General features: G+C 38.3%; 1 protein-coding gene across 2 annotated transcripts; it reads right to left on the bottom strand.

Moving 5' to 3' along the window:
• Positions 1-1,606: 1,606 nt before the first annotated feature.
• Positions 1,607-19,345, bottom strand: LOC110033788 (protein NRT1/ PTR FAMILY 5.10). Of its 2 annotated transcripts, XM_020737884.1 has the most exons (5): positions 19,249-19,345; positions 19,016-19,172; positions 18,700-18,917; positions 2,805-3,319; positions 1,607-2,527 (listed from the first exon to the last, which is right to left on the bottom strand). In XM_020737884.1, exons 2-5 carry the CDS (start codon positions 19,155-19,157, stop codon positions 1,744-1,746), a joined length of 1,659 nt encoding a protein of 552 aa, XP_020593543.1. In that variant the 5' UTR covers positions 19,158-19,172; positions 19,249-19,345; the 3' UTR covers positions 1,607-1,743. The 2 variants fall into 2 exon arrangements, with proteins under 2 accessions (XP_020593543.1, XP_020593542.1); XM_020737883.1 differs by having other exon boundaries at positions 19,016-19,345.
• Positions 19,346-21,432: the final 2,087 nt, after the last annotated feature.

Here is a 21,432-nt window from a genome sequence, read left to right as displayed (position 1 = left end):
CTACAAAAAATTTCCAATGGCTTTCTGAAAGAGTAAGGTTGCTAGTGTGCATGATACTGATGTCAATCTTCAAATTCCTATTACTCCCAATTCCCTTTGTTAACCCAACACCAAATGCTTGATAATAATAAGACTTCAAATAGACTCTGTAAAACAAAAAAATATATTGAATTTATCCAAAATTCTATCCTATGCCCAAGACACAACCTTCTATTCACGAGTTGTGAAATCCTCACACTTACACAAATCCACATGTCAAGAATTTCAAGCTTTGCAACAATAAAGTCCTTGGAAAAAATCTTCAAATTCCTATTACTCCCAATTCCCTTTGTCAACCTCACACCCCCCCTAACACCCCCCCTCCCCTCCACCAAATTAAACTCTACTTGGCTATCGTTCAACATACAAAACAACGTGTCATCTAAACGACGCAATTGGATGCTACAAAGCAAGGCTCATCGCACAAGGCTTCGATTAAGAAAACAGAATTTGATTATAAGGAAACATTCAACCCAATGGCTAAGCTACCCACCATAAAAATTCTTTTAAAATTTCCTCTCCATAACAAGTAGCAGTGCTTCAACTGATGTGTCCAACACTTTCATCATCGCACTATTGACAATGCTGCATACATGACTTAACATCAAGACTTTGAAGTTATTCAACATCAAAATTTTGTTTGCCTCCTTCAAAAGCAGACCCCAAAAAAATTGTATTCAATCTTCTTCAATCATGAAAAAAATATTGATTTTCATTTAAGTATTGTAGACCCTTCTCTTATATATATAAGAATAACACAACTTGAATATTCCTTTTACTCCATCTACATCGATGATATCATCCTCACAAGAAATGATGCAACCACCATTTCAGCTCTCGTTTAGGATCTACAACTTGCTTTCCAACCAAAGGAACTTGGTTTGATAACAAATTTTTTCGATGGACAAATCAATATCAGCACTTTAAGTTGTTTTCTCATTATAACTCCCTACATTACTTTGCTTCTCCAACACTTCGGCATGCCGGACTACAAGCCAGTCTTAACTCCTCCCTCAAAACTCAAACTCAATCCCTCCTCTTAGTAATTCTTTCTCAATCCCACTTACTATCGTCAACTAGTTTGTTCGCTACAATTGCTTACAATCACTCAGCCTAATTTGTTATAAACCTAATAGGCTAATATATGCATAAACCAATCATGTGCCACTATCAACTCATCAAAGCCTTCTCCAATATTTGAAAGGCACTATAGCTCATAGTCTTTCCCTCTCCAAAAGAAACCTCACATTTAACACCTACTCCAACTCTAATAGGGCAGGTAATACAAAAGATTACAGATCTACAATGGGCCATTGTACATTCCTTGACAATACTACGATCTCTTGCAGTGTTCAAAAACAAGAGGGTGGCTTCCTCATTCATAGAGGCGAAAAAACCGGGCACTTACATCAGCAACCCCATATCTTTCAACTCATGTCGGAGCTGATTTGCTAAGAGTAGAGATGACAAACTTGCTGCCTCAGCGATAATCATGTCATGAATATAAACAATAAGCAAAATAAAACTATAAGAGAAGTGAGAGAGAAATATCTTTAAGAATGGATGATTAGTTCAAAAAGAATGAATAATGTTACTGAACTTTATGAGCTATGCTTGAGTCCATTTGAGCTCATCATAGCTGACAGACCTTATCCAAGGGAAGAATCTCAAGACCCCTTAATGCACCACATTACAACTTCAACACTAAACCACAGCATTTTGTTTCTTCTTGTATACATAAGATCGTGCAAAGTAGAGGTAGATGATCAGTCCTACGAAGCTGAGACCAGCAAGAAACCAGTAGAAATAATCAAGATGAGCGCGGTTAAGATTATCACAGAACCAGCTCTCTCCACTCTTACTAGTTGCCTTGTCGATGGCGGCAATGAGAAAGCTACTGATAAAACTTCCAATACCAAATATGCTCATGTAGAGCGCAAGCCCAAGGCTCCTCAATGCATTAGGAACCTGATCGTAGAAGAACTCCTGTAAGCCGACCATCAAAAAAACCTCAGTGATACCGTAGAGAATGTATTGAGGAGCCAACCACCAAAGACTCATCGGAATCGTTATGTTTGGTTGATCGATCAATCCATATTCTTTAGAAGTTTTCAATCTTTTGACTTCAACTAATGCAGCTATTACCATGGATATTATTGAAAGGGTTATTCCAATGCCAATCCTTTGGAGCTGCGTGATTCCTGTAGGAATCCTGGAAAAGTTTCTGGATACAGGAACTAGGATTCGATCATAGATTGGAATGAAAGCGACAACGGATATGCTGACGAAGCTCTGCAAGGCTGCAGGTGGAATTTGGAAGCTTGAACCGATTCGACGGTCGAGGGTGCTCCCTTGTTTGGTGAAAAAGGTTGATATCTGTGCAAATAAAACAGCATGTATTAAGCATGTTGCCCATATTGGTACCAATTGAAGCAATCCCATAGCTTCTTCCATTTCGATACCATCTGCTACTTCATCTTTCACAAACCTGTAAAAAATGGATTCATTTAAGCTTTTCAAACATACAGGATTTGTGGTGCAATAGGATTTCACATAAAATATGACACGGATAAAAAAAAAAGAAATGATTAATATTGCATGATTCACATCTGAAGGTTGGAAGGGGAAGATGGCTATCATTCTAGGAAGAGATCCAAACAAGTTTGAATTGAGGCATTCCAAATCTTACAAGGATGAAAAGAAAAAAGAGAATCTAATGAAAAAATAAAGGTATAAATAAATCAATTCAACAGAATTTCACTTACATGGTACAATCAAGTCCTGCTCCTTCAGATAATAAATGAGAAGACACCATTCGACCTTTAAATAGAGCAACCAAAGATTTCCCAATTCTAAAGAATGGAGTTTCACCTTCTACTTGGTAGAAGCGAAATGTTTTGGTCCCAAGCAAGAACAAGAGGAGAGCAAGTCCCATGGCAATACATGGTATCCCAAATCCTAGAGCCCAGCTAATATTATCTTGCACGCAATTCAAGATTATAATGGACACTGTCGCGCCCAGGCATAAGCCATAATACGACCAGTTAAAAAATGAGCTCCTTGAGATGTTCTCTTCAGGGTCCTTCTCATCAAACTGATCAGCGCCAAATGCCTGTGTGCAGGGCTTGTGGCCACCTTGACCAAGTGCAGCAAGATACAAAGCAAAGTAGAAGAAGCCAATTTGGAAATGATTTGGACCACACGCCTTGCCATCATTTATGGAACACTTGGGTGGGCGAAGCCTTGGTAGTATAGAGGATAGGGTTAGTAGACCTATGCCCTGTAACGTCATTCATTTTAGTTGGTCAGAATGCAATACATTGAGACAATGTGCATCGACCAAAAGCACTTGGATCTAAGTAGCAAAACATAATATTGGTTTGCACTGTGTAATGTTCCTTTCCTCCTAAAATGCTATATTGGAACAGATCATCTGCAGGTATAGAAAAGGAGACTATTGTAACCCATATAGGTTGTGAAGTTTGGAGCAATGTCATCGTGACGAATGTTGAATGAAAAAGACAAGAATTGCTTGATTCTAATTGTCTATAAACACATGCAGCAGCAAGGCAGCGATTAACTTCTACAGAAAATCAGATTGAAGAGAATTCCAGTTCAAGATTATAAACTATAAAACCAAACGATGCTACAAATGAAGAGGTGATGCATGCTAAAGGGTAAAGATGATTTCGCCTCCAAAATAGTAAAGATAATGCATTTGTATTTATTTTGTTGGTGTTCATATATTCGGAAGGTCAGAAGATGATTAATTTTTCTTTTGCAATTTCAGATGCAAAGACATTTCTTACTGAATAACTTCTACAAATTCAAAGTGACCAAGTACAACACATAGAATTTACATAATTAAATATCTTCTGAAATGTAATAGCTGCAAATATTAAAAAAAATAAATTTCTTTAGATCGGTTCGACGAGACGGTTTCTTCTTAAGAGAAAGGCACCCAATTCAAACAAAAGGAAAGAAACAGTAGAGTGGTAAAAAGACAGAACAGGGAAGAAGAAAAAGTAAGGTACCACACGCCGTGGCGTGAGGCATCGATACAATTTTGGGAACAGAGCTTAGAGCGCTGCGTGCGAACAAACCTACACTGCCACTACCTAAGGTTTACTCTCCACCATCGCCTGCAAACAACTTCTGACATCAGGACCACCATCAACCATCCAGAATTATCCATTAAGTCTATATATACTCTTCCTATAGTCTAATAAAAGCTTGCTGTACTTTTATATTACAATGTATGCTGCTGTTTCTCAATTCTACTGAAATAAAAGAATGGAAACAGATTGCTCATTTCTACATGGTATCAGAAGTTCAGGTTCTTCCTAAATTCTCTAAAATCTCCTTCCTCCTCTATCTCTTCTTTCTCTGTCTACAATGTTAGAAACCTTTTCCTATACAAACTGAGGGTCATAGTAGCCTTTACAGCAATGGTTGATACGCTCACTCCTCTATCCCTCAAGTTCTTGATGTCCAACGTCAAAGCCATCACAAATATCCCAGTAAGAACTGACAACTATCCCACATGGAAACCCCAAATATACAAACCCTTCAAGAAAAATGGATTCGAAAGCTTCCTAGATGGATCAACGATCTACACTCCTCCCCACGTCCGCAACTCGGACGGATAGACAGACAAACCTCCCCAAATCCCCAATACATAAGCTGGCAGTTTATCAGTCAAAACCTCTCGACAACCATCTACTCCACAATATCACCCACAATTCTGCCATACATTCTCAAGCTTTTATCCTTTGCTGAATCTGGACAACTCTCCAATGTAGGATGTAATCTACAAATCGCTCCAGAGTCATCCAATTACGAAACGAGCGTCACCACATCTCAATGAAAGATCAAACCAAGTCCAAATACCTTGTAGTCATCAAATCACTTGTTGATAACATCGCAGCTACAGAAGGTCGTGTTGACAATGAAGATATCATCCTCCATATCCTCAACACACTACCAGCCTCATATCAATCCTTCAGAATAGCTATTAACACAAGACCAGAAATTTAGTAGTTCATGCTTTTTAAATGTTGAACGCAAATAAACAACTTTTTATTTCAAACAAGTACTTGAGGATCCACTAATCTATTTTTAAATGCTTCTTATTTGGCTTACTCATATACTTGTTGACTACAGTGACTGCAAACGTTAAGTTTAGATAAGAATATATCATAACATATATAAGAGATCTCACTGCATTGAAATATAAAACTTGGTACATATATTCAATTTTATCATCTGATTATGGACACAAAATTGATGAATGTCCAAAACGCACGGCTAATAGAGTACTAATAGATTTTTTATTCTGTATATTCAACCTACACAAAACTTTTTCAATGTATCATTTTTTACTTAAACATAACTTACCTATCTTTTTATCTCTATGAATCTCGATGACAAAGATTTTCTTTAAAACTCTAAAATCTTTTATGTCAAACTCAGAGCTCATATGAGCTTTTAAAATTTTAATTTCTCCGTTTTTCTTAACAGCTATCAACATATCATATTAACATATAAGAGCAAGTAAACAAATGGCATCTCAATTTCTTTTGAAGTGGACACAATTATAATAAGCACCCGTAAATTTAAGCTCAAGGTTATGATTAGTCACAATACCAAGTAAAGCTCGAATTAAGCTATGTTTAATCACTTACAGAATACAACTGCAAAGGTTATATTTCAGATTTCACTAAATCCTTTTGCAACTAATCTAACATTGTATCTAACATCTTCAACCCTCGGTAAACTTTATAACTTCTTGTGCACTGGCGAGAATACAACAGTAAAGTTTTCTTTTCATGTAATCCTGAAGTTTACGAACTCCACACTCCAAGATGAGCTCCAATACATCTTTATAGCTCTGATTTTCTCGATTCACCAATTGCTCATACTAAATAATGTGAGAGTTATCATGCATGTAACACAGAAGTAAAGAGACACGAAAAACGTCATACACTTCCTGAACACCTTTAAGGGAGAGCCAAGCAATATGAAACATCACCAATTTTCTTTCATCTCAAAAGCACTAATGAAGTAAGACTGAAGCTTTCCACTCTTGTGACTACACTCATAGATGAAATTTTGAGAAAAACATGATCTGAAATCTTAAATTCAATGTCTATGTGCTTATGGTCAAAATATCTCCTCTAATGATCAATGTAGGCATCCTTTAATCTAATAAACAATTTCCATAGCTTGATCAAATAGTTGATGTCCGAATAATTTCATTTAACCAACCACAAATAACCACAAAGAGGGATCTACACTTTTCCTATACGGTGACAGACTTATGCTAGCCTGAAAAACTATTATTATAAACAAATTAGACTAGTGGAATATAGTTATCCCAACTGCCTCCAAAGTCCAAAATGAAAACTCGCAATATATCTTCTAACATTTGAGTGGTGTGCTCCAACTTCATACCCAAAATTTTTTGCACTTGCTTCCATAATCTGGAAATGAATCTACTCTCTCAATCAGATAACATAATGATTTCATGTAATTGAATATTGTTGTCTATTTAAATCTTAGCTAATTTCTTCACTAAATAATTATGCTTGATCTATAAGAAATAAGCGGACTTAGTGAGTCTATTGATTACACCCCAAATAATATATTGCCCCTGCTTCAATCTAGGTAAGCCAAATAAAAATTCATCATGATATCCTCCCACTTTTATCCTGGAATATGAAGGGACTACAACAAACCATCAGTGGCCTGATGTTCTGCCTTAACTATCTAGCAGGTCAAACAATTGACTACAAACTTAGCTACATCAGTTTTCATACATGCCCACCAAAACTCCTTGAGATCTTGATATCTTGATACATCTTAGTACATTCTAAATGAGTGAACCTTTTAAAATGTGGTTCACACAAGTGCAAGTTTTGATCAAGTAGTACAAGGTTTGAGCTCAAGTGTCAATCCAAAGAGGAATGAGGTCAAACACCTTGATTAGATTAATTACTAGTCCTACTTGATTTAAATTGTATCCAACTATCTCAAGCTTTGAAAATATGCTCAGAATTTTAAAAAGAAAATTATTTTGTGTTTTTTTTCCTCAGTATAGATTTTCCATGAATTAATAAATACTCAAGGTTTTGAAATCTGCAAAAAAGTTTTCTATTTGAAGTTGTCAATCAAAGACAAAACTACTTCTTAATCTTCATCAAAACTTAAGGATTCATATTATCATTTAGTTGTTAAACCCTGCAAAAACCACCAAAATTCCCTTTTCCCAGAAATTGTTCTCTGATAACTATATTTCTATGCTATCTAAGAATTAAATGGTAACACTATTGTTCCACTAATTTTCTGTCGAAATTACTAGATCATAGTAAATATTAACATACACTTAGCCAAAAAATTAAATGAGGCACATAAGTTAACACAACAACAATAGAACAATATTATTTCAAACTACAAGTGGAGATTTGTAATTAAACCATAAGCATCACTAATCAAAGAGATTATGACTTAGTTACTAAACATGTATACAATCATCATTCACAAAATATAAAAATAAATACATAGTACAAAAGATGCACTGAAAGCACTCGAAACTCGCCCTTGAGTAAGCTTTTCCACAAACCTTTCTCTTCTCGATCCATTGACAAGACTTCTCCACTCACTCTCATTCTCCCACACTCATTCCTCAAGCCACTTTCCAAGTCCCTTTTTTTACTTAAACTCTCCAACTCCACTCTAATACTCCTTACTACCCTTAGCCGTACCAAACTGACTCATAATTGCCCTAAAATCGTGTTGAAATGGAAGAAAAACTACTTTGACAGATTAAAGGGCCGCGGTGCTCTACTTTGGCATTGTGACACCAAAAAATCAAATCGCAGCAGCATGCACTTAGGTTGTTGTTTCCATATTATTTAAAATCTGGCACTACGACGCTATAGTGTTGGAGTTGCTTTAATGAGCTATGAATTGGCGCTACAACACCATTCTCTCGGATTCTTGTGCTCCTTTTGCATGCTTCAACATTGGGGCTCTGTGCATATCGCAATGCGATCCTCCAACTCAGGGTGCGTTTGGGGCAGAGTCCGGGTCGCGGCGCGATAGCTGGCCGCTATTTACGGTCGTTTGAGACGGTGTCTGGGCTGCCCCGTCCCGCAGTTTTGATTAAACGCGGGCCAAAGGTTTGACCTCGCGGCCCGTGTTCGAGGAGTGAGTTTTTACGCATTACCCTCGTGTTTTTACTCAGTCCTTCGGCCCTCGCTGCCCTAATTCCCTCGTCGCTCCTCCGTTTGATGTCTTCCCTTCTCGCTCCTCGGTTCGACGCCGTCCCAAACCGCCCCGGTATCAGCATCCCCTATCCCCTATCTCGCGTATGTTACTCTCTGCTGGTTTTTTTTGTTGTCTCTGGTATCATCTTCCTCTATCCCTTGTCTCGCGTACAATTCTCTCTGCTGTTTTTTTTTGTCCCTCTGTGTGGGTGGTGTGGGTAGTTCTTTTGTTAACCGTGGTGTTGGTGTGTCGTGAGTTGTTCTTTTGTTGGCTATAGCCATTGTGTTGTGGTTCTTGTGATGTGGGTGGTTCTTATGTTGGTCGTGGTGTTGGTGTGTTGTGGGTGATTCTTGTGTTGGTTATAGCTATGGTATTGGTGGTTCTTATAGTGTGGGCGGTTCTTGTGTTGCCTATGTTTGTTGTGAGCAGTGGGTTGTTATTGTGTTGGTTGTCTCCGTAGTATTGGTGATTTTGTGGTTCTAGTTGTTGTGCTGGTTGTGACTGTGGTGTGTGTGGTTCTTGTGTTGGTTGTGGTTGTTGTGGTGTGTTGGGTGGTTCTTCTGGTGCTGGATGTTGTGTTGTCTGTGGTTGCGGTGTGTGGTGGGTGATTCTTGTGTTGGTTGTAGCCGTGCTATTGGTGGTTTTTGTGGTGTTGGTTGTTGTGTTGGTTGTGACTATTGTGGGTGGTTCTTATGTTAGTTGTGACTGTTGTGGTGTGTTGGTGTTTTTTGTGGAGTTGGTTGTTGTGATGTCTATGGATGTGGCGTGTGATGGGTGGTTCTTGAGTTAGTTGTAGCCTAGGTGTTGGCGACTTTTGTGGTTCTAGATATTGTGTTGGTTGCGACTGTGGTGTGGGTGGATCTTGTGTTAGTTGTGGTGTGGGTGGATCTTGTGTTGGTTGTGGTGTGGGTGGTTCTTGTGTTGGTTGTAGTGTGGGCGGTTCTTGTGTTACCTATGTCGGTTGTGAGCGGTGAGTGGTCATTGTGTTGGTTGTCTCCGTAGTATTGGTGATTTTTGTGGTTCTAGTTGTTGTGCTGGCTGTGACTGTGGTGTGTGTGGTTCTTGTGTTGATTGTGGTTGTTGTGTGTTGGTGGTTTTTCTGGTGTTGGAAGTTGTGTTGTCTGTGGTTGCGGTGTGTGGTGGGTGGTTATTAGTATTGGTGGTTCTTATAGTGTGGGTGGTTCTTATAGTGTGGGCGGTTCTTGTGCTGCCTATATTTGTTGTTAGCGGTGGGTGGTTATTGTGTTGGCTGTCTCCGTAATATTGGTGATTTTTGTGGTTCTAATTGTTGAGCGGTGGGTGGTTATTGTGTTGGTGGTTCTTCTAGTGTTGGATGTTGTGTTGTCTGTGGTTGTGGTGTGTCGTGGGTAGCCATGGTATTTGTGGTTCTTATAGTGTGGGTGGTTCTTGTGCTGCCTATGTCTGTTATGAGCGGTGGGTGGTTATTGTGTTGGCTATCTCCATAGTACTACTGATTTTTGTGGCTCTAGTTGTTGTGCTGGTTGTGACTGTGGTGTGTGTGGTTTTTGTGTTGGTTGTGGTTGTTCTGGTGTGTTGGTGATTCTTTTGATGTTGGATGTTATGTTGTTTGTGGTTGCGGTGTGTGGTGGGTGGTTCTTGTGTTGGTTGTAGTCGTGCTATTGGTGGTTTTTGTGGTGTTGGTTGATGTGTTGGTTGTGGCTATTGTGAGTGGTTCTTATGTTGGTTGTGGCTATTGTGGTGTGTTGGTGTTTTTTGTGGTGTTGGTTGTTCTGTTATCTGTGGCTGTGGTGTGTGATGGGTGGTTCTTGAGTTAGTTGTAGCCTAGGTGTTGGTGTCTTTTGTTGGTGGTTTTTGTGGTCCTGGATGTTGTGTTGGTTGTGACTGTGGTGTGGGTGGTTCTTGTGTTGGTTGTAGCTGTTGTGGTGTGTTTGTGGTTTTTGTGGCGTTGGTTGTTGTGTTGTCTGTGGCTGTTGTGTGTGGTGGGTGTTTCTTGAGTTGTCTGTAGCCTAGGTGTTGGTGGTCTTTGTGGTTGTGGATGTTGTGTTGGCTGTGACTGTTGTTTTGGTGGTTCTTATGTTGGTTGTAGCTGTGGTGTTTTGGAAATTTAGAAAAAACAGAGAGTGAAAGTTGAGGATTTTCATGATTTGCTTTAGGAAATTTAGAAAATTTTCCATTTTATGCAAATCATGGAGGATCATTGGCAAAATTGGTGACTCACTATGGTGGACACTTGTTGGTTTCTATGGTGTTGGTTTTTTTGTTGTGGGTTGGGGTGGTGGATGTTGGTTGGAGCATATGGTTTTGAGTTGAGGTGGTGGTTGTGCTAGGGCTTATGAATGTGGATTTGGGCATATGGTTGTTGTGGGATTTGTGGTTTCTAGCTATGTGGGAATTAGGGTGGCAATTGTGGGATGGGGTAGCTCTGGCTTGGGTTTGCAGTTGTGGGTGGTGTTGGTCTGTGGGTTACGCTGGTTGGTCATTGGTGTTAGTTAGTTTTGCGGTTGTTCAGTGTTGTGTTGGTCAATGTTGTGTTGGTCATTGGTGTGTTGTTCAACCATTGTTGTTCTGAGCAGTGTTGCGGATGGTCAATTTGTAGTTGCTCAGTGTTGTGTTGGTCAGTCTTGTGGCTGTGAGTTCTGTTGTGTTATCCAGTGTCGTGCGTTGTGATGTTTTAAATGTGGGTTGGGCTATATGTACATGGGTCGGGGTGGTGACTGTGTTGTGTTTGAGTCATGTGGTTTTGGGTTGGGGTGGTGGTTGTGGGTTGAGATGGTGGATGTGGGTGGGTTATGGTGGCGGCTGTGGGTTGGACTAGTTGCTTGTTGGTTGTGGTTGGGGTGGTTCATTGTTGTCATGTGAATATTTTGTTGCATTTTTTATGTAACTTTGTTTTTTCTTAACATAGTAATACGATGGCTAAGACCAAAGAGACTGGTACGCCTGCATTGTGGGACAGAAATCAAAATTATATTTTGTGACCTTTACCTCAAGAAGATCGATCTGAGAAATAAGCCTACTACATATTTCAACAAGGAACGGTAACAAAATATTATCCAAAAATTCAAAAAAAATATAAACAGAGAGTATGACATAATGCAATTGAAAAACAAGTGGGATCAACTCAAAAATGATTGAAAATTTTGGAAGGAATTGAAATGAGGATCAACGGACTTGGGGTAAGATCCGGTGAAGCGAGTCATTGATGCTCCTGAGGAGTGGTGGGCAGAAAAACTTTCGATAAGCATTTATACATGTCCCCTAATTTGATCAATTTTTTTTTTTTAAATTGAAGTGTATGTTATAAATTTGTAGGTGGTGTCTGTTGCAAAGAAAATTAAAATTTGTGGAGCTAAGCCTGGTTGGAGGAAAAGTTGGATAAAATGTTTGGGGGTGTCATTGCTACGGGCTACTATGCATGTACCCCCAGTGAGACAAGGTTTGGTGGCACTCTTGAGCATTGGGAGCCGACCAATTAGGTGATTCAACCGAAGTCTTCAGCCCGGACCTCCATGAAGTCGAGCCCACCTGTCGTTCTAATCGTCTGCCAGTTGAGAATAAAAAGAAAGGTAGGGGTGCTTTCCTTAGAAGCCAGATATCACTACTTGTGGCTTCTTCCAGCGCTGATCTGCGAACATCTAATGTAAATTCTATCGACTTGGTCGTGCAAATTTTGAATGCAATTAAAGAAATTTCTTAAGATTTGTCGATGTGCTTATTTGCAGTAGAATTGCTTGAAGACCCAACCCATAGAGATTTTTTCGTCAAGGTTCCTGAAGACAAAAAGGTCACGTACATATGACATTTTTATGACCGCATAAACATTTAAGACTTTTATTATTTATATTTGCTTGGGACATTTATATTTGTGTTTTTTTATCATTATGATTTGAATATTTGAACTGCTTGGAACTTCGCTTATTCAGTGCATCTTAATTTTTCTTTTTTATGTTCGTAACGTTATGTGGTGGTAGATAATTCATATGTGCTTCTGTGTTAGACAGCACGATACTAATGTGCACAGATCCAAATGAAAGGAGCAAATCAAGAATTGCAGCTGTTGTGTGCTTGATCTACGAATATTACAACTCTTACATTGATAGATCATCATGCATGACATCCTCATATGTTGGGGACAAATAGGATGGGGAGTTGTTTGTTGATCACCCAACGAGATTTAACAATATATTTCACATGAGACAGGCAGTATACATTGATCTGTTGGAGAAACTACAAGGATCTCATGGACTTTATGGCTCTTCAAGGATGATTTCGCAAGAGGTGTTGCAATAACCCTCTACATATTATCCCAAAATGAATCAATGTGAGGGGCAATGAAACGATTTCAACACTCCTCTGAAATAATATACAGGTACTTCTCGATGGGGTTGAAAGTGCTTGCGAGTTTTTCTTCACAAATCATAAACCTACTAATCCTACATTCGAACGAACCCCTACGGAGATTTCACGTGATGTACAATACATGTCAATTTTTAAGATAATTTCTCAAATTCATAAGAATCAAATTTGAAAAAAACTTCGTTATTACGAACTCCACGTTATTTTACCAAGATTGTATTGAAGCAATTGATGGAACACGTGTTGATGTCATGTTTCAAATAATGAGAAGATTGCATTCATCGGTCGTTGTGGGAGGCTGACGCAAAATATAATGGTCGATTGCGACTTCAACATACATTTCACTTTTGTTATGACCGGTTGAGAGGACCGTGCACATAACAGTAGAATTTTCAAATTTGTGACGAGGAATGCTACTTACAACTTCCCACATCCTCCTACAGGTATTCTTGAGACTCAAATAATCTCGTATTTAACTTTTAGCTCAATATTAATTTTACAATTCATATCAGGTAAATACTAGTTGGTCTATACTGGATATTTGTTGTTGCGAGGGTATCCCAAGCTCGATTCTGATATGAGATATCACATACCAGATTTTGAGCGAGGAAGCAATGTAAAATAAGACAAAAAACAAATGTTCAACAAAAGATATTCTTCGTTACGCGGTGTCATTGAGAGGACTTACTGTATGATATATCATCTTACCAGTTTCCCAAACAGATTCAAATTGTGATTGTCACGATGACACTCCGCAATTACATTCGGCGTCATCCTTCCCGCAACGACATCGATTTCCGTCTGGCGGACAAGAATCATGAGCATGTACCTGTCGTAGCACTTAAGTACCGTCTTTGGTATTCTTTACCACAACATGAGATTGATGCTTTCACCACATGTACTGTAGACAGGGAAGGTGCAAGCGAAATAACAGAGTTGAGAGAACAAATTACTGATGTGATAGTAAAAGGGTGATTGGATTATTTATTATTATATTATTTGTACCTTATTCAGTATTATTTGCATTTTATTCAATTTTTGTTTACTATTATTTTCTTATATATTTGATGATGATTGTTTGAGCTTTTCGCATTTCATTTGTTTTTGTTTTGATGGTTTTGAAAGGTCGATGATTAGACGATTAACCTTATGGGTTCTTCGAATGGCCTGTTGGTCACTGTTGGTAGTGTCGAATGTGAAATCTTAATAAAGACAACTAAGTTCCTCTCTTCTTTTTCATTGCGATATGGTTTTTGAGGTTCTTCCGGAAGGTCTTTTTTAGTCATATGCATTTGTGACAGGCAACAAGCTTTGTATTAGGTGTGTTAAAGGAAACCAAGAACCCTTTTTTTTATAAGGTTTGATATCTTATTGTAGTGACAAATTCATAATGACAGGTTAGTTGGGTGGTATACGAAATTCTCTGAGACCTCTCGCCCGCACAATACTGAATTTGCTTACTTAGTTTATCAATTTCTACTTAATCATATTGTCATTTCCTTTTTATTTTCGTTCATAGTATTATTTCCGTTCATAGTATATTTGATATTGATTGTTTGGGTTTTTTACGTTATTTGTGGGTTCGTGGGTTTTTTTTCCATTTGCATTTCATTTGTTTTTCTTTTAGATAGTTTGAAAGATTCATGATGAAACGTTTGACTTTATGGATTCATTTGGATGTCCTGTTAGTCAATGTTGGTTGGTATCACATGTGAAATCCTAATGAAAACAACTAAGTTCCTATCTTATTTTCGACGATATAGTTTTTGAGGATCTTCTGGATAGATTTTTTTTTGGCGATATGCATATATGACATGCGAGCTTGGTTTTACGTGGGTTAAAGGCAACAAAAAACTCTTTTTTTACAATGTCTATTGTCTTCTTGTAGTGATAGATTCATTGGTTAGTATACTGAGTTCTCCAAGACCTCACGTTTGCATAAAACTGTAATTTATTATTTCTTTTTGCAATTTCAATTTATGTTATGACTAATGGATTGTCTTTTATAGCATTCAAGAAAAATGAGCTCTAGGATTTAAGGGACCTCCCGACGATTGCTCTGTCACTATGGACTTCAGACTTCCCTATTTACTTCAAGTCAGGCGCATAACTACGGAAGCATTTTTTATAGGTGTCTGCAGTGGGCAGACATTCCAGAGAAGTGTGAGTTCTTCCAATGGGCAGAAAGTCTAGTAGATTTCACTGCCAACAGTGATGGGGAATGGATAGCATCTCTAGAGAATGGTGTTGCTCGTGGCATGCGCTATTTGCATTATAAAATCAATATTTGTTATATTACAAATTGTAATTGTAATAGTTTTTTTTTCCTTATTTTTTAGCATACTAGATATTCATTATTACGTGAGGTGTTTATCTGAATTTTTGTATCATTCTGAAGTGAATTATTGCTTCTGGAGTACAAATGTATGGTTAGGACGATTCTGTTACAAACAGCATTACTAGACAATGGTCGAATGGTCGTTTGTCCAGAAACAGTTATTTTCAACCCGCAGAAAACAAACAGTCAGTCAGCTTATCCGCAGCAACTACCTAGGGCAGCTAAGCTGCAGCAGCTCATTGATAAGTTGCAGTTACCCCAAACAGACTCTCAATGCTACAGTGCTCCAACATGACACTATGGCGCCAAGCTATCAATTGGATGCCTTAAAATTGGAATTTTTTAGCGTCGCAGCCTTGCCTTTGTAGGCGCAACATGATATTTTCACTTTCCTCCAAATTTATTGTCCTATTAATTTTCTTCCACAATAGATAAAATAAATAAAAAACATAAAATGACATAAAGATATACATATTTTAATACAACTTAAATAGTTAAAAAAATTCCTCTAAATTTTATCTATTCCTTATCTTCAAGTAATCTTAGCTTTAGATTTCTTTTTCTATATCTTTTGATGGCAAAATTTATCTTAAAATTTAATTTCTTTGAAACATAATTTAAAATATTTTAAGTTTTCCATGATAATCATAAATAGTAAATACCAAAGAACCTAATTATTGCCTACACTTTTATTCTCCTTGATATTCCAATGAATCCTAATTGGTTTAATTAACTAAGAGTCGGGGTGATCGGACCACACAGATCCGCGTGCACAAGTTGTAGAGGGTGCTCGGCTCGGAAGTTGGCTTGGGCAGCAAACATCAGTCTTGTTTGCTTTGAAATCATGCAACTCTCACACACTTGGTTGGGGTGTGTGACCTTAGGCAGCACTATGGCCATCTTCTTCTCCCCCATCATTTTGAGCGCATAAAAGTTTACATGCCCAAGTCTTGCTTGCCATAACCAAACTAGATCTGCTAGTGATGCTAATAAAGAAGCGGGTTGGCTTGTCTCGAGAGAAATCTTGTACAACCGATTTGACGATTTTTCCACCTTCATCAACAGGGCGCCATTTCGGTCGAACATCTTCAAGTACGAGCCAACTAAGGTGATCGTGTTGCCTTCTTCTGTCATCTGACTGAGACTTATGATATTTCTTTTTAATTTCGGAATGTAATATACCTCAGTCATATAACGTTGATCGCCATTTTTGCATACAAACAGGATGGTTCCTCTACCCTTGATCTCGATGAGTGAGCCGTCTCTGAACTTCACATTTCTGGTGATTTTCTCGTTGAGTTGATTGAACTTCTCTCAATGGCTTGTCATGTGGTTGCTTGCTCCATTGTCAAGAAACCATACATCAGTGTGATTATACTCCTCGCCACTTGTGAGGAGGTTCGCCTTGACTTTTTCTTCATTGAGCAACACCCCCTCTGGTTCCTCCTTGGACGATTCTTGCGTGAACTCTTCGAGGTTTGTCTCATCATCTTTGAGCAAGGGATTCTCCACTCCCTCGGCAAACATCAACGCTGGCTTCTCGTCATGGATGCTAGTAAGGTTCGCTTCCTCTTCGGCCTTCTTGCTACGACATTCAGACGCATAGTGTCCGTACTTTTGAGAATTGTAAGACTTCATTGTGCTCTTGTCTTTATGGGGTTTGATGTCTTCTTATCGAGGTGAGCTTTCTCCGCCTCGACCTTGCCGTCGTCCCCGCTCTTTGCCATGGCCTCGACTATCTCCACCGTTGACGCTGCTACTCGAAGGTCCGGAAGAAAAATTGGCTTCTCTGTTTTTCTTCATTCACGACATCCATTCTGCATGCGTGAGCAAGAGGTGCTTCTCCTTCTCTTGGTCTTCGTAGCCGCAAATTCTCTCTTCGTGGACTTTGAGACGACCGACGACCTCCTCGACGGTCATATTTTTGAGGTCACTGAGTTGCTCGATTGCAGTGACGATCTGCATGTATTTTTGTGGTACGGCTCGAAGGAACTTCTTGACGACGGAGATCTCCTCCATCTTCTCTCCCAACGAGCGGATGCCCGTCACAATGGACGTCAATTTCATGGCGAAATCGTCCACCGTCTCTCCGTCCTTCATGCGGATTGCCTCGAAGTGAGTCCTCAAGGTCTGCACTTTCGCCTCCTTGACTCGCTCCACGCCGACGTGCATCGTCTTCAGTGTCTCCCATGCTAGCTTGGCGGAATCCTTCTCTGCCACCATGAGAAGAACGTCCTCCGGTAGCGCTTGATAGATGGCAGCGAGAGCCATTCTATCCTTACGCTCTTCGACCTCGTCTTGCTCCACGGCTTCCCACACTCCTTGAGCTTGTAGGTTCATACGCATCTTCAACGCCCACACCGAGTAGTTACTCTTTGTGAGTAACGGATAAGAAAGCGTTACGTTCCCTTCTCTTCCGATCTTCGTTGTTGTCATATCTCCTATGATAGTTTTGCTCGGTGACGACATGTCCTTAGGCTTAGGCTCAGATACCAAATGTTGGTTCCAATTTAATGGATCGCTAAAGGACAAATCGAAAAAATGAGATTGAACTTTTGGGAATTCTCTTTTTATTATTTTTGAAGGAGTGAAAAGATACAAGTCTGGAGTGTTTTTCACAATGCAACACAACACCCAATTTATACTAACTAATGCATACTGAAACAAAAAAGGAAACGTACACAATAAAGGCAAGAGAATTAAGTGTCATCAATACGCGTCTATTTGAATTGATTATACATATTTGAATTTTGAATTTGAATTTAAGATTCAAATTCAAAATTAATGATATTGTCATATCTCCTATATTTAATTCAAAATTAATGTTATTGTCATATCTTCTATAATTGTTCCACCAATCAACTCATGTCTATTATGAAGCCACTAATTGTGTAATCAATTCAAATTACCAATTCAAGATTAGTCTCACAGTATATATAAACCTACTTTGTCTTCTCAGAAGCAAAAAGTGAGATGCAACTGGTGGCTGCGAGGGGGGACTTGATGGCTTCTAGAGGAGAGGCATGATTCAAGTGATGCCCTGGTCTTTGACCCCCTCTTATAGATCAACGAGGCAATGTTGGAAGTCTTGATTGGGAAGGCGATGCAGAAAGCCTCGATTGGGAAGACGATGCAGAAAGCCTCGATCGAGAAGGCTATGCAGAAAAAAAAGGAAAGAATCGTGTAATAACTAATTAGTGCAATAAGGAGGAGCAATGCGGGAAGTTAGTTCAGGCGAAGTAGAAAGTTCTGATTCTTATGCATGCCCTTTATTTTTCAGCTCATGAATTCTAACTCCCTTCCTTTACTTTCTTCAATTCTTAATGTAATTGACTACTACTCCCTAACTGCTCTAATCTTGGAGAATAAAGAAAAAATAATTATTTTAAAATTATAAGTAACGAAAGCAGTAACTATGATTCCGCCATTCATGATGCACAGATAGCAATGGGCGTCACTGGATCAAATTATGTGAATCTAAACAATCGACTCAATCCAATAAAAATAATAATCGAAAGCATAAATTTCGCTTACCACATTGCAATAACTGTCGATATTTGAAACTCTGAAATCTAACCGTTCATCATCTTCCAAAACAAGAAAAGGTGCGTGAAATAAATAAAATAAATAAAGCAAAAGACAAACTGCTCATTCATGGTTTAATAAAGCAAAACGATGAAACGGCCAATGTTATGGAAAGGAAAGAGGAGTCTGACCAAAATATATAGCAGAGAAGAGAACAGAACTGTCCTGTAACGTCCAAGATACGAATCGGCGACGAACGCGCCTGCAAGCGGCAGCATCAACGCTACACCCGACCAAGTATTCACAAAGGTCGCTGCCGCCGCAGTCGACAACATGAGCGGCCCAGTGAGATAGGTAATAAGATTGGATGAAATCCCATAATACGCAAACCTCTCCGCAATCTGCGCCCCTGTTACGAGGTCACAAGAATAACAGATCAGAAACCGAATCAGCAACCGCAAAGAGGGCGGGAGAGGAAATCGGGGAAGTGGATTGAATATCACTTACCGATGATGAAAATGGCAGCTGACCATCTTCCGGAGGAGGATCGTGAGACGGGGCGGCTGCGGAAGTCGACGACGCCTGTGAAGGCCACGGCGGCGGAAGGGGATGGGGGAGAAGGGAACGAAAGAAGAGGGGATGAGTCCATCGCGAAGAAGAAGCCCTGTCAATGTAAAAATTATTATCAGGACTCCGGAAGCTCATGCAGAGCTGCTTGCGCGGAGTTGAATCGGGCTCACATGGAAGGGGCCTCCCTACATAAAAAATTTATGAAAAATAGAGCTGCTTGCGCGGAGTTGAATCGAGCTGACATGGAAGACGCCTCCTCGCATGGAAGACGCCTCCCTACATAAAAAATTTATGAAAAAATAATGAAAACTTGCGATTGGCACCAACCTATACTTATAAGAATATTAGAATATTTCATCTGCTGTATTATTCTGAATATTTTTTATATTATTGATCTGTTATTAATATATAATCAAAAATATAGAAATATTCTCCACTTAATAACATATAGTAACCCATAATAACACACTAATAAAATATAATGACACACATAGTAACAAAACTATACACTCACTAGCCTGCGGTATAACACGTCGGGAATATTTCATGTGAGTTATACAGCGGGCTAGGGGAGTGTTATAGGGCGGCTGTATAACACGTTGGGAGGTGTTATAACCCGCGGTATAACATGCAGCAAATATTCTCTCACGTGTTATAGTGCGGGCTAGAGAGTGTATAATTGTTATTATATGTATTATTATGTGTTATTAGTGTGTTATTATGTGTTATTAGTTTGTTATTAGTTTGTTATTAGTGTCTTATAGAACAAAAACAATTTATTTAGATGTCATAATTTATATTTATTAATAGCTTATAGTTATTTCATGTGTTATTGAGGGTTTAGGAATATTATGTGCTATAGGAATATTTCCTCACGTTATTCTGAATATTTTTTGTGTATTCATGTGTTATTTAATGTGTTATTCATGTGTTATTCAGAATAACACCAGAGAATATTTCTATGACACGGCGACAAGGATAAATAATGCAAAAAATATTTGCTTAGGCTCTGTAACGCATCAGTTGGGTTAGGTCGCGCGTTTTCATTTTTTATGTAGGTGGATCGGTCTTGTGCGTGTCAGCACAAGATTGGACTCCGCAATGTGGAGTCCTGATGTAATATTTTTCTCTATCAATGACCATAAGGACGCAAGCTTAGCAAGTTTACTACTTCTGGCGACAACAAAAACGTGTTTCATTTGGTCACAACTAAGGATACGGCTTTGGGATCGGTAGTCGGCTCGGCGCCTAAAATCCAACTAACACTTTGGAAATTACATACGTACCGCCCTAAACCTGCTATTTACAAATAAACCATCATATTTCTGCCATTTTCTAAATTCCAACTCAAATATCAAAATTTGTGGTAAAACCCTAACTCATATTTTTTTTATTTTTTACCAAATTCTCAATTATTTGATCGTGGCATATATAAATACATTAGCCCTTAGTTCAAAAAAAATTATACTGATAATTAATTTATAAATTTTAATGTTTTGGGTGCTCTATAAGTAATTATCCCTGATAAGTTTTTTAAGATCAAAATTATTTCTTACTAGGAAAGTGCTCAAAATAAAAAAATTTCTAGTCTTAATTAGCTATATTTTTTAAACACATTTATAGATACAAATGTAATAGATAATTAAATTTCTTATGCTGAAAATTCCTGGATTTTTCTCAATCAAAATAATTCATAAGAAAAAATGAACTAAAAAGGGATATTCCACTCTTAAATTATGAATGATAGGATTACAAAAAAGCAAATAATCATGACTAAATAATATTAGTTTGGCTACAACAATCATAGTTGATGACAACAACACTTGTAATTGGTTAGAAAAATGATAATTTATAGTTTTAATAATCATAGTTGGGCTGCAACAAGTGTAATTGGTGCATGCAACAATTATAGTTAATTGTAAAAGTCATAGTTGATGGCTACAACATTTGTAATTGATTAGGAAAATGATAATTTTCCTAATCAATCATAGTTGATGACAACAACACTTGTAATTGGTTAGGAAAATGATAATTTATAGTTACAATAATCGTAGTTGGGCTGCAACAGTTGTAATTGGTGCATGCAACAATTATAGTTAATTGTAAAAGTCATAGTTGATGGCTACAACATTCGTAATTGGCTATAAAATTTATATTTGGTGGCTACAATAATTAAAATTTAGCAAAAATAAATATAGATTGCGACTACAACAATTGTTTGTGACGATTGAAAACAACTAATGTGCCCCTGTTATGAGGTCATAAGATTAAGAGATCAGAAACCGAATCAGCAACCACAAAGAGGTGTGGGAAAGGAAGTCAGGGAAATGGATTGAATATCACTTATTGATGAA

Source organism: Phalaenopsis equestris, unplaced genomic scaffold (genome assembly GCF_001263595.1).
Source record: "Phalaenopsis equestris unplaced genomic scaffold, ASM126359v1 Scaffold001290, whole genome shotgun sequence".
Taxonomy (NCBI): Eukaryota; Viridiplantae; Streptophyta; class Magnoliopsida; order Asparagales; family Orchidaceae; genus Phalaenopsis; species Phalaenopsis equestris.
The sequence above is the reverse complement of the archived record's forward strand: the minus strand, read 5'-3'. Positions and strand labels throughout refer to the sequence as shown.